The sequence below is a fragment of the Alosa sapidissima genome, chromosome 22 (assembly GCF_018492685.1).
Source record: "Alosa sapidissima isolate fAloSap1 chromosome 22, fAloSap1.pri, whole genome shotgun sequence".
In the NCBI taxonomy this organism is placed as follows: Eukaryota; Metazoa; Chordata; class Actinopteri; order Clupeiformes; family Clupeidae; genus Alosa; species Alosa sapidissima.
Window position 1 is genome coordinate 18477551 of NC_055978.1, and position 16310 is coordinate 18493860.

Here is a 16310-nt window from a genome sequence, read left to right on the forward strand (position 1 = left end):
ATATGGCACAGACAATAAACAGTCATCTGAAAGCAATAAAAGATTGCCAAAACATGCGAACAACCTATTTATAGCACAGGGCATCTCTGTCCACCTGAATCTAGGTCAATGTTTTTGAAAAACCTATTTCCCTATTATAGCCAGGACCTTAAAGACATTACAAGTCTCTGTCCAGCTTTTACATTTTGATATGAAGCACACTGAAATGCATTCGATACTCTTGAAAACAACAGAAATCTGAGATTCAACATGCTATCCATATATCTGTTAACATTAACATACATGCTCTCCATCTGTTGTATGCTTAGATTGCAAGTCTTATTTCGGCCATGATGGCAATGATTGTCACTGTGGCGATCGGGTTCCTGCTCGAACCCTTGCCAAAGGTACCACTCACACTCTCACTGTGAACACACACACATACACACACACACACACACAAACACACACACACATATTTCAAAAACAACTTCCAATACACTGGAATACACCGTGATAATAAGCAACACTATTATAGAATCAAAACAATGGCAATAATATTTTGTACCCATGAAAATATATTCATATTTATGTGTAATAGAGTTTTGCAGCTTTATAAAACAATTTGTGCTTGTGCACGGAAACATTGTACTTGTAGAAATATTTTGTGCATGTGCGAAAAATTGTCCTCGAGGATATGATTTGCACGTTTTGTAGCTGTGGAATTATTTGTCTGTGCAAAAAAAAAGAAAAAATAGGCCTACCTGCATAAATATTTAGTGCACATGTGAAAAACATCTGTGACAAAGTGTTTGTGTGCAACACTGGATGTACAAAGCTACAAAACTTTTTTACAGACACAAATTTTGGCAGTGTTTTGTCAGCGTTTCTGAAGAGCCAATAAGCGATTTTGGCACGGTCTTGAAAGCGTTTCTGAAGAGCCAATCAGCACATTGCATCGCCTACTGACTAGCCAATCAGGGGACTCATAATTTTGGGGCATCTTGCCTGGGGGACGGGGTTACGTCCTGCGTCATCATGCGGGTTCTCGTCGGCCAGGGTCGGCGTGCACCGTGCACACAGGCAGGCACAGAGCTAGCGAACCTAGGTCTTAAATCTACCAAGTTATGCCTTTTATAACAAGCTTTTTGATGGAAAAGTAGTGTTTAATTTAAAAAATCTTTGTTTAGTGAACACATAAAACTGTCAGTTTATAAGCAAAATCAAGAATTACGATCTGTGAGTTTGTTCATTGTTACCTAGCAACCAAAGCTTTAAGTTTTAAAAAGGATTGCAATTTCAAAGTGCTGTAGCACAGTGGTTAGAGGAGTGATATTTGATCTAAGGATCTTTGGTTCAAACCCAGCATCAATCATTCTGCCAATGTTAGTTTTGAACTGGACATTTACATACCAACACAAACACAATACAAAACTTTTACAACACAAAAGGTTGTAAAAGTAGCCAAGTAAATTTTACCCCTGACTGGCGACAGAAACGCAGACAAAACACTGCCAAAATTTGTGTCTGTAAAAAAGTTTTGTAGCTTTGTACATCCAGTGTTGCACACGAACGATGGATGTCACCCTTTTTGTCACACGTTTTTCACATGGGCACAAAATAATTCTGCAGATAGGCCTATTTGTATTGCACACAGACAAATTAATTCCACAGCTACAAAACGGTTCTACACATGTGCAAATCATATCCTCAAAGACAATTTATTTTGCACATACACAGAATATTTCTACAAGTACAAAGTTTCCGTGCACAAGCACAAATTGTTTTATACAGCTGGAAAACTCTATTACACATGTGAATATCTTTTCACAAGTACAAAATATTATTGCCATTGTTTTGATTCCATACACCATCAGAAAGCATTACAAATGCTGCTTTCGAGATGTCTCGTAAATCCGCCGCCCGAGTTGGAAAGTGTAAATTACCCAGCTTTCTTGCGGCATTTTGGGCAGGCACGCCCACTTTACCTCGGAGTACTTGAGGGTACCCCGAGGTGGACGTACGACCTTACAACAAACATGGCTGCGCCCATAGTTGAGATGAGGTGGCATGTATTTTTTTTGCATATGTACTGTGTTGGTCATGTTAAAGTTGATGTAATGCTCTTACACACTAGATTACATTGCTGCTTCAATCCGGTCACCAATTCATGCATTGCACGGTCTTGCTGTGCCTGCAATACAATGTAACAATTTGTTTTCCAGCCGTTTAGCTAGAGGCTACATGTAGCACAAAACAATAACAATGACTAGCCTCCTGCTAATGCCCCTCGTGGCTCGAGAGTAAGGCGTTCCGAAGCCAGTCATTGGTACATGTTGTACGGGTGAGTGTACGATGATTTACGAGACATCTCGAAAGCAGCATATGCTTATGGAGCTCGATTGCTCCATAAGCGAAACATGCCAAAACTCAAAGAGCTTATGCATCATACAGTACTGGTCCATGCAGTACTTAACACTTTGTGCATTCCTTGACTCAGTCTGTCCTAGGTGCCTTGGTGATTGTTAACCTGAAGGGGATGCTGCTACAGGTGACTGAAGTGCCTTACCTGTGGACGAGAGACCGGCTGGACTGTGTGAGTGAGTGGGTGCCATCTCCAGCTTGTCCAATCACCAACACGTCTAATGAGAATTCATTAATTAAATAGCCTACCTTTTTAAAGAGCACTTTTGAGAAGAAAAAAAATATGTTTGAAAATCAAGAATCAAATAACCACCAGTCTATTAGATTTATGTTCATATAATTTTATTTCTTATACATTATGTCAAATAGATTGTGATCTTGATTTAGTTAGATTCAGTAATGAATTCATGTGTCAGACTCAAATGAAATCAGAGAAATATGAACACCTGTTATAATCTTTATGAATGGAGATATGTGGAGAGAAGAGATCAGATAGTGGAAGGCATAGCCTACCTACAAACTCCCGTTTTTTCCGAGTTTCTCCCGTATTTCAAGGTCATCTCCCTGCCCTCCCGTTTTGTTATTTCCCCCGGGAAACTCCTGATATTTGCATGACCAATCAAACTTAATTTCAAAATTACGGATCTCTTAATTTTTTCTGTTAGTCTGACATTTCCCGGGTTGCAAATTTGGGTATGATATACACCCTACACATAGCCTACACAATGACTTAGGATACTTTCAATTTCAACCCTTTTGTCATAAACATGGGCGGACTGGCCATCTGGTACCGGGCATTTTCCCGGTGGGCCGACGCACCTTTTGGGCCGATAGAATAGGCTAATTATTTTGGCCAACGATCGGTCCAAATGAAGGACAATCAGCGGCCCATTGGTTACTATTGGACACTGGACTGATCCAATAACAGCTCACGTCAGGCCCCACACCTCCCATTTTGGCTCAGAGCCAGGATTCTGTGAGCGCATCAAAAGTTAATCGAAGTTGCCTACACGAAATTGCGGCGGGTGCCGGTAGTGACAATTGTGCAAAATTAACACCAATGTAGAAGACTCAAAAATACAATATTGCAAGTAGGCTAGCATGTCAGTAACATGTTGAAGTTCATTGAGTTTGAACGAGGATGTAAGCAAGCTAGAGCAGAGGGACAGTGAGCAGATGGTGGAGAGTGCGAGCCTATGAGGCTACATGATAAGAACTCACTCACTGGTGGAGCAGGTAGGCTATGTGTGACTTGCCATGCTGACGATGATGATTAGACGACTTGTTAATTGCGATAATGTAATGATATGGTAATGATAACATAGTAAGGCCGTGCTGTGATTACAATAACAAATAGCGCAACTTAAATTTTCTAAATTAATGATTTGCAAACCCGGACAGCAAAAGAGTGTCAAATCGACGTTAATTGTTGGTCAGATTGATCAGTTTCCACCCAAGATTCAACATCGATGGCATGAGTGGTGGTTGGTCTCTCGAAGTAGAGAAGGTTTCTATCTTGGAAGGGTTATCATGCCATGGGCTAAAAGACTGTAGACTGACGGAAATGTAAGCTACAAAACGTAAAGTCATGCACAAGCCAACTAAGCTATAACCTATACGATAGGCTACTGGAACAGATAATTAGTTCATGTAGCTATACTGTTCCAAAATGTACCAGCAATGTAGGTAGGTAGTATAGCCTACAGGAATAAAATATTTCCAGCCCTGTTTATTTCATGTTGTTTCAGTTGTCCTACAGTGATAACTGGTATAAATTACATTAATGTCTACGACAATCCGGGTAATTTAACTCTTTACACATAGGCTTCAGTATTTTTTGGTGCTGCTGTCAATTGAGCATTGTATAGTTTAAATGTAGCCTATTGAATAATTTGAAATGATACTTTGAATTCAAGCAGAAACTCTTCTTTAACGATTGCTTGTATAGCCTACTTATGGATTATGGAGATCATGTGCTCCGTGCCTACCTCTTATCAGTCAGAGTGAGGCCTACATCACTTTCAGTGCTCCATGACAGTTGAAAATATACATATTCAAGGGTAACACAAAGATTCTGTATTTAATTAGGTGTGCCCGACCAATTTGAGGGCCGCTTGGGCCAAATATGCCAGGACCGATTTTTGGTCATAACACCTGGCCACTCAAAACCCAAATAAGGAAGCGGGTGCACACTGCACAGCCACTGAGTCTCGTAAGATAGAGGGCTAGGTGAATAGCTTATTTGTCAAATTGTTATGAAATGTTGTGATTAACACATCGCATTATAACTGTTATTGAGTGTTGTTGATACACAATAGGCAGTGAGTGTGTCCTCGGAACCTACCCAGATAGCAATTAGTCATTGAATCTATGTTAAATCAACATTATTTTGTCAACGTTAAATCATTGAATCAACATTGCGCTGCAACATCGATTCTATAACATTTTGCACCCTATATAGCTATAAGCAAAATGTGTGGGAAGAAAAAACTGTGTATCTTTCTCACTCCTCCATGTTGTCCTCCTCCTCCTCCAGGTGGTGTGGCTGGGGACGTGCGTGGCGTCCATCCTGCTGGGGCTGGACCTGGGGCTGGCCGCGGGGCTGGGCATCGAGCTGTTCACAGTCGTCTTCAGGGCTCAGTTGTGAGTTCAAACATTTAGCTTTGGTGGTGAAGTGCCGTGGGCAGAGGCATTCAAGGGTTAGTGGGTTAAAAGTGACCGAAGGTCAGCGATAAATGTGAAATCTTTAAGCATTTGGAGATGTGATATACCAAGGACAACCTTCATCTTTTAACAGTTTGACATATGCTGTGTTTTCTAAACATTGGGTAGAGTACATGAGAGATTGCTCCTTAAAGTGTAAGTTCAGTGTACATTGAACCATAGTCCTGTTGTTCAAGCTCATCACCTGGCCTACGTTGTCCCAAATTGTCTCATTCTTTTTCCGATGGGCTGCATGTGGTGAGCTTGTACAACAGGGCTATGGATCAATTAACACTGAACTTACACTTTAACATGAGTTTGGCTTGTATAAAGTGAAATCTGAGAATTTTCAATATTGGTGAATGGTGGTTCAGCATGTTGACAGCATGTTGGCTCTTTCTCTAGTCCCCGTTGTGCAGTGATGGCCAACATCTCGGGCACCGATCTGTACAGAGACCGCAAGGATTACCTCTGTGTGAGTAGGAACATCCTCAACTCCTCCAAAGTGACAACTGTTTCTGTGTGCATAAGAACAGAGTAAACAGGTTGCTCATTAATGGTGCTTATGACACCACCAAACTCAGTGAACTGGTCATCAATACCTCTCTGTAACTGGATTCTGGACTTCCTAACCAAAAGACCTCAGTCTGTTAGGTTAGATAAACACACCTCCTCAACCATCACCCGGAACACCGGCGTACCACAGGGATGTGTGCTGAGCCCTCTACTTACTCTCTTCACCCATGACTGCACACCTGTACATGGCTCTAGCACCATTGTCAAGTTTGCAAATGACACTATGGTGATTGGTCTCATCAGCAACAACGATAAGATGGCCTACAGGGAGGAGGTCCAGCACCTAACATCAAGCTCTCAACACCAAGAAGACCAAAGAGCCCATTGTGAGGAAGTCTAAAGCTAGCACACACACCCCCATTCTCATCAACGGGACTGAAGTGGAGCGTGTCACCAGCTTCAAGTTTCTGGGTGTCCACATCTCTGAGGACCTCTCTTGGACCATCAACACCTCTACCCTGATCAAGACGGCTCACCACCGTCTCTTCTTTCTGAGGAGACTAAAAAAAGTCCACCTGTCTCCTCAGATCCTGGTGAACTTCTACCGCTGCACCATCGAGAGCATCCTCACCAACTGTGTCACAGTTTGGTATGGCAACTGCTCTGCCTACGACCTACCATCGGTTCCTCACTCCCCTCCATCAAGGCCATCCACCAGAGCAAGCGATGCTTGCGTAAGGCGTGCAGCATCATCAAAGACTGTTCTCACCCCGAACACATGCTGTCACCTTACTGAACTCTAGCTCTGCGCCCTGGTGACAACCAACCAACTAAGACCCCCACCGCCCCTGCCCGATGCCTCCTTGCCAGTGCCTGATGGCTTCTACATAAGAGGGGACAACAAGGAGGCGGGCAACCAGGGACAACAAGAAGGCGGACCCCCCCCCCACCCCAGACATTTGCACCACCGTATACAATCCACAGTGTTCTATCTATTTATTTACAAATGTACATACTGCAATTACACTTACATATAGCCATTTTCTACTGCTCTTCATACTATTCATCCTGCACATACAATTATTTTTACTACTCTTATAATGTTACTGTTTCTGCACTGCAATGGTAGTTACCACACTGCACATAGCTGTACATTCTGTACATATCTTGTCTTTATTTTTCAATGAAGTTGAATCTAAAATCTAATCTAATCTTATGTGCTGCCAGATCTCAGAACCAGAAGGAGTGACGATCTTCAGAATCCCCTCGCCCATATTCTTTGCCAACATTGAGTTCTTCAGGACGAAGCTAACGGAAGCTGTATGCCCCATACTATATTTCTGTATATTCAAACATATCCATCACTGTTATTTAAATGCTGATAATCTGATAGCAATGGGTAAATATATAAATCTTGTCATTCTCAGGTGGGGTTCAGTCCTCTAAGAGTGTTAAGGAAGCGGAACAAGGCCTTGAGGAAGATCCGGAAGAAGGGGTCACTATTGGTTACAAGGGTATGTTTCAAACATATTGATGCTATTTGTGAAACAATTGAATCCTAATATGTGTATAGCACTAGCAACATGTATAATTCATTGGCTGGTAAGCCACAAAACATTTCCATGGATCTGACCCCTGGAAGCTACGATATATTCCTTTCAGCCTGCAATTTTCTTACATTCAAATACTTCAAACAGTATTGCATACCAGTACACATGCACAATGACCCTTGACCATTCTACACTCAGAGAGGAATTTTGCCCACTGGTTCCTCCCCCATTGATGAGTCGGAGGACGAACGCAACATGGAGGATCTGGACCTGCCCCCTGATTACTCCGACCTGCCCGTGGAGGTCAACTGGAACTCCCAGCTCCCTGCCAACTTCTGTGTACCCCCGGTGCCCATCCACAGCCTCGTCCTGGACTTCGCCGCCGTCTCTTTCCTGGACACGTCTGCCATGAAAGGCCTCAAAGCCGTAGGTCTCTCTCTAAGAGCACAGAAGCTATTAGTTCTCCAAGCCTACATGAACATACATGTTTAATATTCTGTATTCTAAAATGTACTCCTGATGAGGAAAAACGGCAAGCTAAAAGTATCTTGAATTTTCAGGCATTAAAAGAATTCATACGAGTGGATGTGGAGGTCTACATAGTGTCCTGTGATGGTACGTAGCACTTGGTGGCCAGTAGCCTGGCCCTATGCAAACATGCCATGGCAATATCAGTTAAATTTTCCCTTGCATATCTGCTTAATGATGCCACTGGATACTGAAATATGTTGCCTAGTCTGACCTGTCCTCACTGTGTCCTTCCTTGATACCTTGCTGTGTAATGTAATGTTCATGGCCATTGCACATAACTCCATTTCTCAATTTCAGCACATAGATAATAATCTATGTACTGGGGAATCAATGAATCTGGCAGCACTAAGATTTCCTCAACCATATAAATCACATAAAACATCAGGTTACCTGTGTGTTATCAGTTCATACTCAATCACACTGTAAAACCATCAGAGTTTCTGACTCGTTTGTCTCAGGCAGCCTTTAACTCGAATCTGACCTTGCTGTTGCAGTGGATATTTTGGACAAACTCTACAGGTCTAAGTTTTTTGACGACGAGATCAGGATATCTATGTTCTTCCCAACGCTTCACGATGCCATGATGTACGTGCAAAGGAAACAAGACAACACACGCAAGGACGAGCTGAAAGATGTTTACATCCAGGCAGAGGTATCTGAGCACAGCTTCCATTATGATCAATCACATTTCTTTAACAGGGATGTTCAGTGAAACCAAATCTGTTGCACAACCATCAATGTTGTTACCTTTTTATCATTACCTTTGATAAAATCCAGAGTGACTTAAAGGCAGGAATACTGATGTGATTTTTGTTGTCTGAGGGATATGAGCAAACTACGCTCGTAATACCAGATCAGACAGACCAGTCCAGTGTTAAATAGCCATATGTTTTCTCCGCAGGTTTCCTCCACCCAGATCTAGCGATGAAACTCCTTCCCGTGTCAACAGATCTCTTTGCATCAGTTATTCCAAAAGGTCCATCCAGTTGTAACTCACTAATGCATAAAGTCTTTTTTTTTCTCTGAAATGCACATCTGAAAAAAAGCATGGCATCATCTTTTCTCCAACAATTTTATAAGCTGTCTCTTTTCCTCAATTTTGCATTCAATAATACATACCTTTTTTCACATTTTTATATAAAAATTATAGAAACCGTGTTCTTGTTTATGTGTTCAGCCACACAATATCTGACTCTTAGAAACTCATAATGATGACTAGCTTTATTATTTTGTAGACATCTGGTCTGATGACATTGAATTAAAATACAGCAAACAGTTCTGTCAGAAAACATGTTTTTGGATGACTTATTGAATGAGTGCAACTACTAGGCTATATGTTGATCAGAGGACTCTCAAAATGGAATGTGCTTGACTGTTACAAACAGTCCTTATGAAAATAATAATTAATGAACTAGTTCTTAGTATATCCACTATACTATTGTAATTCCTAAACCCTGATACACTTATAAACCAAATCTCACTTTCAGTGCCCTAAGTATAGGCACAACATAGAATTCAATGGGACTACTGTAATAAAAATAATAAAAAAACACAAAACTAAAAGGGTCCTCTTAATATTAATGAACGATTTACAAATGAAAGTAATCATCTGTCTCCAGGAGTTAAACTGACTTGGTTTATTGTAGCAGTCATTGTTTTTTATTTGATCACAATCATCTAAAAAAAATGCCTTAAATGTCAACAATTGTGTTAAGAATTAATGACTTTTTAATCAACAATACTGCGAAAATACAGAAAATAATGACAAACATATGCCAGTCCTGCAAAGCTCAAGTCAGTCATGGCTTTCCTGCACTTCTATTGACATTCATGGGCTAAGAACATCATTACCCTCACCCACTGTGACAAATGATGCAGATGGAAGAAGAAAAAAAACCCCTAAAAGTTGTTTCTTTTACACGATTTTCAAACAACAACAAAAAAAGAGCATTATAAAAGAAGTAGAGATACGAGTGGACATTGCTGCAAACAGCCCATAGTAGCTTTGCTCCACAGAGGCGGCACAAGTATCACAGTTGGGCTAGAATCAGTGTGCCTTCTTTCCTTAAATCAGACAGGAAAGAGTAGGATGAGAGACATCCTACCATACAGAGTACGCTGGCAAGAGATGGTGGGTGGCCTTTACTGGTAATAGGGCCGATATCGCGACTGGTCTGGGTGGTGGGGGCCGGGCAGTTGGCCCTGAGGTGGAGGTCCCTGCATCCTGGGAGGTGGAGGCCCTCTAGTGGGCGGCCACATCCCAGGGCTGAGTCCCCCCGGCTGGGCAAAGGGAGGGCTGAGTGTGCCCTGGTCCTCTGAGAACTGGGGGTTGTAGTGGTGCGGAGGGGGTCCGGACACCGGGGGCCCACCGTGCTGCGGGGGCGGCCCGGGAGGGGGGTGGCTCATGTAGGGTGGCATCTGACCCATGAGGTGTCCTGGGGGAGGGGTGATGGGTGGGGGCGCGGAGGACAGGGGAGGGGGCGGAGCCTGGTTGTACACTCCCATGTGGGGGGTGCCCGATCCCTGAGGGGGGTGCTGCAGGGAGAGGGGGTTGATGGGAGGTGGCGGTGGGGGAGGGCCGTAGTGAGACTGTGGGGGTGGCGCCATCATGTGGTGCGGATGGGACACGACTGGTTGGTTGCCGTAGTCTCCGGGGTGATGCAGACCAGGCTGCGACGGTCCGGGGCCTGACTGGGGGAGGTTGTCCCGGCCCGACCCAGGGCCCGTGGGGTCATCCTGGATCGGCACGGTGATGAGATTGCTGTGTTTGCGTGTGGTGACTGTGGCGATGCGGAATGTCTCCTGTGTCATCGAGCGAGACGGCCCCAGGTCTGCTGGCGATGGTGGCGGCGGCCCGCCGCGCAAGTCGTCGTGCGACGTCGGTGGCGGCGGCTGCCCGTATGGGTCGTGCCCGCCGTGACCCATGCTCGGCGGCATCATGACGTGCGGCTTGGGGAGCAGCGGCGGTGGGAGACGGAAGCGGTCAGATACATCCGAGGGCGGGTGATGATGGTGGGAGTCGGCGCGGCCGCCTGAGGGCTTGCCCGCACGCATGTGCCGGTGATTAACGTGCGCCTGCAGGTCGCGCTGGGACAGGTAGGTACGTTTGCAGCCCTGCACCACGCTGCACATGTATAGAGAGCCGCGCTGGCACTGCTCGATCCGCTGCACCGGGTCCGTGCAGCTGTAGATGACCAGGCTGAAACCATAGAGACATTAGGATCAGGAAGAGGGGGCAGAGAAAGCAACATAACACAACGATTGCTACTCCCATGTAATTATTCAACAGACGATTTCACCCATTATTAAACAGGAGCCGCTTGTCACATCACCACTGTAAGAATGATTTGCAAGTGCAAGTTTGATAAACATTTTTTTTTAAAACCTAACGGCTCCTACACACAGCTGCGTGCGTTGCGTTGCTGGAGACGCATCCCATTCACTTTACATGGGCTCACGTCATCCGTTGCCGAACTGAATTGTGGGTCCGCTCACGTTGACAAGTTCAGCTGTTGCTGCACCGACAGACGGCACCGGCCAATCAAGCCAATCGACAGACGGTACCAACCAATCAAATTACGGTTATACTTCAAGTCATTTGCATAGCTACCGTCGGGAACACCCACTGGCATGCATTGTAGGAACGCAACTGTGTGTAGGAGCCGTAAGAGTCCAATAGATTCTCCAGAACCTAAAGCTTTCTTTTAAGCAAGCAATCTTATCAGGCAAAGGTATAATCCATACTTTCGATGGCGTTCCAATATTTTAGGTTCCTATGGGTTACAGCTGAGTAGGTTTACTGAACCTTAACAAATCTGATACACAGTGCAGGGGACAGAGAGTGAAACTCACCCTGGACACATCTTGTCTCCTTTCTTCTCATGAAGCAACGCACAGTCATAACAGAAGACGTGTTTACATGGAATCTACAAGAGTAGACAAACATAATGTTAGAAGTTTACTTACCAACTCCTCTAGACAGCTGAAGGCTGCTGTTGTGCATACTATAGTACATCTGCGAAATTGTGATTAATTGCATATTTATTACAAATCTCAAGCTTTTTGCTTCCATCGTGAGTCTATAGACTATAACATTGCTGCACTGGTTACTCAGTTCCATCAGTGCAGGTAAATATAATGTAAATGCAATTTATGATAATCCTTGAGATTGACAATACTTCTAATAATCCTGTGCCAGTTAGCGCTTCCACTAAACCCTAGAAATTAAATTCGATCTGGTGACTCCCATTCCTACTTACCATGCGACCGTAAGTCTTGACGGGAAGCCCACACTTGTCACAGAAATGCACGGGCGTCTCATCCTTTTCACCCAGCAGGTTCAGCTGTGGGTCAGACAGAAGAATAAATTAATAAATGTCCCGTCACAGCACACACCCATAAAGCAACAGACTGTTTACAGGATGTTTTAAATCTGTGCTGAACACACACACACACACACACACACAGTGTATTCCTGTAATATGCAATAACAGTCTTGTTGGGCTGTTAATAGCCAAACCTCATGTTATTTACTGTGAGAATGTTTGTGGTGAGGGGTTGGTTACAGACCAACAGAGACAGACAGACACCTACCTTATAATCCCAGTACATAGGCTGAGGGTAACGCCGTTGACTAGCAAAAACGTCCCCAGCCTTGGCACCACAATCAAACCTTTCATCCTTCTTGTAGCTATGGACATCTGAATAAACAAAACACAATCCAGACACTGTAGACACAAATGCACATGTTCTGCCTAGCAAAACGGAATTGCAACTTTAGTCAACATGGCAAAGGCAGACATAATAGTGTAGACATTTAGCTTTCATTTCCCCTAAAATTTGCCACAACGCATATTTAATACGGTGTGAGAAATGTAAAGTAAATCTTATTTACCTTCTTCACCGGCTTGGGTGGTTGAGCCCTGTCTCCCCGTGGGTCTCTGGGAACGGGTTACGGGTTTGCTCCTCACTGCCTGTTTAGAGAGCAACTTGATGGGAATCCTCCGACGGACATCCAGTCCCCCCAAACTCCCGGAACCCTCCGTGCCCTGCATGTCATGGTCTGTGGGTAGGAATGCACTCAGTCAGCACTTGGTCTCCGCCACACAAACAACCAAATCCATCCAACAAGAGATTATAATATGCAGCACACTTATCATAATAAGTACACATGACCTGTTGTTACTAGCATAACGTACTATGCATTAACATTAGCTACCGTGAATAACATTAGCCTAGCTCTAACGAGCTTCCTCCTGACAATCAATACATTGAACACCCACCCACATATCGTTAGCGTAAAAGACCTGATTATGTCAAATAAACCTGGTATGTCGGGCTGTTCACTATCATCTAAAACTGCACACAACCTCATGTCACGATTGGCTAAATAACTATCACGCCACAGGTGACCATATTTCAAGTTAACAAGTTAGCAAGCTAGTCAGCGATAGCAAAGAACATACCAAGCAACACAGTGCTGAGTGCTGATCTGAAACAAATGACTTGATTCGTTGAGTAAACTCTGTTCCCATATAACACACAGAGCCTTAATGCGTTCAAAAAACCTTACATTAAGATAACGTTACCAAACTAGGTAACTTAGTTAACGTTAGCTTGCTAATAACCTAGCAGCTGTAGCTAGCTTGTGGTTAGGGCCGCATGGCATGCTGTAGCAATTTACGAAAGAACCGTGCAGCAAAGACCAAATAATACATTCTAAGACATCATTAATTATGTGCACTATTAGGTACCATGTAAATCGAACTTCTGCTATGAAAAAACTGCTCAGGTTAGCGTTGTTCATTTCCCTCCTTACCATTTTGGTCCATGATGACACGAGGTGCATGCTGGGATAATGTTATGCGCGTACCTTCAGGAAGAGCGCAACGTCGTTGACATAGACAGAAGAAGTGATTCTAGGTGGCTTCACGTTACAAATGTATTAGATTATGAGGTTTCTATAAAATACGTCAGTAATCTTTAACTTGTGTGATGTCACCTCTTTGTATGTAGTGTAATAGCACAACAACAACACAATTTTGCTCCTGAATGTGTGGATTTAAAGACGCTCAACATGACTTGAGAAACTACACCACCCAGCGTTAGTTTTTCTTTAGACGACATTATGGGTAGCCTAGCCGATCTAATATAATTTATACAGTAGGGTACACAAGCTGCATGGTAGGCCTACAGGCTACAATAGTAAGGTTTTGATACATCTTGAAGTTATGTCTTTGTTATGGTAATTGTATGTAAGTTATGTAATATGTATATGTACATAAGTATGTAATATACAATGATATGTCATAGAAGAGAACAGCTTAAATGCTTGATATGCCCATTCCAATCGTACAATGCTGGAATTACTATTTTAAGCATTTGATCATTATAGGACTAACTCATATTTTCGTTATAGACACTGGCAAGCAATAGAGTCTATGACAGAATGGCAAAAACGTGTTGCGGACCCAAGTCTGTGAATAGCCTATTATGTAAATCAGTTTACATCCTGCCTCCGCCCATACTGTCCATCACTGTGGAACTGTGAGGTCGCGCAAGTACGAAAGTAGTCTGTCAGTCGCCAATAGGTTGGACACTTGTCAGAGATATAGGTACATCAAAAACAGTATGCTCTGGAAAGTAACGGTTTGCTGTGGCGCTTGGTTACTGGTTCTGATCTTCAGTGGTGCCATCAGTGCAAAATCCCAGCGCGATCCCAGGACTGTGACTTTCACGCGGACGCTGCGCACTGAGAAGTTGGGTCAAGTGCGTTCCCGGAGCCGAAGGGAAAGCTGGTTTGGCGCGTCCAACTTTGCGTACTGCAGACAACCTTTAGATCCATCAGAACATCAAACTCTGGACCAGAACACCCATGAGGTGAGATACATTTGTTTTAAGTAAATAAACGGGTGAGAGCATAATATGTAATATATTCCAAGGACTCATAACGGGCTAATTAAGTTTCTAACACACTCTCTCTCTCTCTCTCTCTGGTTAAATAGAATACCAAACAATAGGAAGCTGGGTGTGTGGTGTAGCAGTTTCATTTCCTCCCTAAATGGTTAAACCTAACCAAAATGAAAATGAATGTGTCTTAAATGTTTTTAGACAGGGTTCCATGGTGATGATGGATCTAGCTTCACTTTAACATGGGTTGGCGATGGCACTGGAGTAAGTCTCTGTCTCTCACAGACACAGTCCACTTATCTCTGTATGAGAGTGCTCTACCCTTACATGTGCATACAGGCTTGGATAACCAGGTGAAGGCCATATATGTCTCTCTTGACACTGTTTCTCTCATACACTGCAGGTGATTCTTGTTTTATCCACCATCAGTGGACCACTGGATACATTCTATGAAGGAGGATCCTCACGCCTCTATCGGAGGTAAGTGAAGCAGGCTGCGCTAAGCATGTACTGTAGGTTTCTGTGAATGTGTGTCTTCCTGTGTCAAAAAGACAGCGAGGGACTGATATGTGTACACGTAAAGAGCGTTCATTTGACTGGTGCTTATGTTCCACTCTCTATAGTGAGGACTATGGAAAAACCTTTCACGATATCTCACACGTCATCAACAACACGTTCATTCGGAAGGACTTTGGGGTCAGTGCCGGACCTGGAAACTCAAAACAGGTTAGCAGGCCACCATCTGATGAAAAACGTCTGTGCTTTGTGTATGTGTTTGTGTGTGTATGGCATCTGCACATACATGTGTGGACATTTGTTAAGTATGTTCGGTCCAATATTAAACCAGCACATGACCCAGTTTGGGTAGCTTTCGACCCTGTATTTTTGTGTATGTGGACATGGGTTTTGGCTTTGTAATCACTTTGAGTTTGCCTCACTAATCAGCAAGATTCATCTGATAGTGTTTAGAGCTATTTCAGCTGTTTTAGCTATTTCAAAAGAACAAAGTAGTTTAAACTATCCAGAATAGAATAGAATAGAATAGAATAGAATAGAATAGATCTTTATTGTCATTGTCACAGGTAGAATGAAATTGAAAGTCTAAAGTGCTGAAAACTAGTGTCCTAAGCTATTGTTACAAAGAAACCAAGCACTATTTGAATGTGTAAGAGTTGTATTTAATAGAGGCAGGTATCTACAACCATTGAGATTCAGCTAGCAGCTAATAGCTCAATTGAAATGTGTATGACGCACTGTATATGATGTGGATATTGTGTTGATGCCACAGGTGATTCTCACAGCTGATCTTCCTATCACCAAGACTGAAGGGGGTGTCATTTTCACCTCGGAAGATACAGGCGTGTCCTTCACATCTGTCAGTCTGCCTTTTCACCCTGCTCAGCCAATCACCTTCAACTTCCAGAATCCCAACTATCTTGTGGCTATAAGCACTGATGTGAGTGACCCTTGGCAGGGGACTGTATAGAGTGAGTGAATGATATGATTGAGTGATCTTTTGCAGGGTTTGCAATAGGCGGTACACACTGTAACTCACTGTAACCCAGGTGAAGGCTGTAATTTAGGATCAAAATGTCTAGATTTGATCTTCCTTAACACTGTACTATGCAGGTAGACCATGGCAAAGATGCAGACTTAATGGGGTTATTATGAGCAAGCCCTACTTAGCCCGTGACATGG

At 43.3% G+C, this 16310-nt stretch overlaps 3 protein-coding genes across 11 annotated transcripts in view; 2 read left to right on the forward strand and 1 right to left on the reverse strand.

The window, feature by feature from the left end:
- LOC121697780 (chloride anion exchanger-like) overlaps positions 1 to 8880 on the forward strand; it is a 35880-nt gene extending 27000 nt beyond the window's left edge. For all 6 annotated transcript variants that reach the window (XM_042079477.1, XM_042079479.1, XM_042079476.1 and 3 more), the window contains 10 exons: positions 309 to 386; positions 2480 to 2575; positions 4940 to 5046; positions 5512 to 5581; positions 6850 to 6942; positions 7050 to 7136; positions 7371 to 7598; positions 7733 to 7787; positions 8198 to 8355; positions 8605 to 8880. In XM_042079477.1, coding sequence (XP_041935411.1) covers positions 309 to 386; positions 2480 to 2575; positions 4940 to 5046; positions 5512 to 5581; positions 6850 to 6942; positions 7050 to 7136; positions 7371 to 7598; positions 7733 to 7787; positions 8198 to 8355; positions 8605 to 8625 — 993 coding nt within the window. In that variant the 3' untranslated portion in view covers positions 8626 to 8880. The remainder of the gene's footprint in view (positions 1 to 308; positions 387 to 2479; positions 2576 to 4939; positions 5047 to 5511; positions 5582 to 6849; positions 6943 to 7049; positions 7137 to 7370; positions 7599 to 7732; positions 7788 to 8197; positions 8356 to 8604) is intronic.
- A 29-nt stretch (positions 8881 to 8909) lies between these two features.
- cbll1 (Cbl proto-oncogene-like 1, E3 ubiquitin protein ligase) lies at positions 8910 to 13635 on the reverse strand. 3 transcript variants are annotated; one of them, XM_042079482.1, is made up of 6 exons: positions 13522 to 13635; positions 12598 to 12765; positions 12297 to 12403; positions 11963 to 12046; positions 11556 to 11629; positions 8910 to 10902 (listed from the first exon to the last, which is right to left on the reverse strand). In XM_042079482.1, the coding sequence occupies exons 1-6, from the start codon at positions 13532 to 13534 to the stop codon at positions 9846 to 9848; spliced, it is 1503 nt and encodes a 500-aa protein (XP_041935416.1). In that variant the 5' UTR covers positions 13535 to 13635; the 3' UTR covers positions 8910 to 9845. The 3 variants fall into 3 exon arrangements, with proteins under 3 accessions (XP_041935416.1, XP_041935418.1, XP_041935419.1); XM_042079484.1 differs by having other exon boundaries at positions 13457 to 13545; XM_042079485.1 differs by lacking the exon at positions 13522 to 13635 and adding an exon at positions 13169 to 13379.
- Positions 13636 to 14073: 438 nt separating this feature from the next.
- The window catches only part of si:dkey-159a18.1 (sortilin), a 17401-nt gene continuing 15164 nt past the window's right edge, over positions 14074 to 16310 (forward strand). Inside the window, exons 1-5 of one of the 2 annotated variants that reach the window (XM_042079470.1) lie at positions 14074 to 14582; positions 14814 to 14876; positions 15016 to 15092; positions 15236 to 15338; positions 15901 to 16068. In XM_042079470.1, coding sequence (XP_041935404.1) covers positions 14334 to 14582; positions 14814 to 14876; positions 15016 to 15092; positions 15236 to 15338; positions 15901 to 16068 — 660 coding nt within the window. In that variant the 5' untranslated portion in view covers positions 14074 to 14333. The remainder of the gene's footprint in view (positions 14583 to 14813; positions 14877 to 15015; positions 15093 to 15235; positions 15339 to 15900; positions 16069 to 16310) is intronic. The other variant, XM_042079471.1, reaches the window with a different exon arrangement.

Bases quoted from the DNA above. Each gene is read 5' to 3' on its own strand.
- cbll1 (XM_042079482.1), bottom strand. The intron at 12,404-12,597 runs GTAAATAAGATT...TTGTTTATTCAG, and splicing joins CACCCAAGCCGGTGAAGAAG to ATGTCCATAGCTACAAGAAG. The intron at 10,903-11,555 runs GTGAGTTTCACT...CTATGGTTTCAG, and splicing joins GGAGACAAGATGTGTCCAGG to CCTGGTCATCTACAGCTGCA.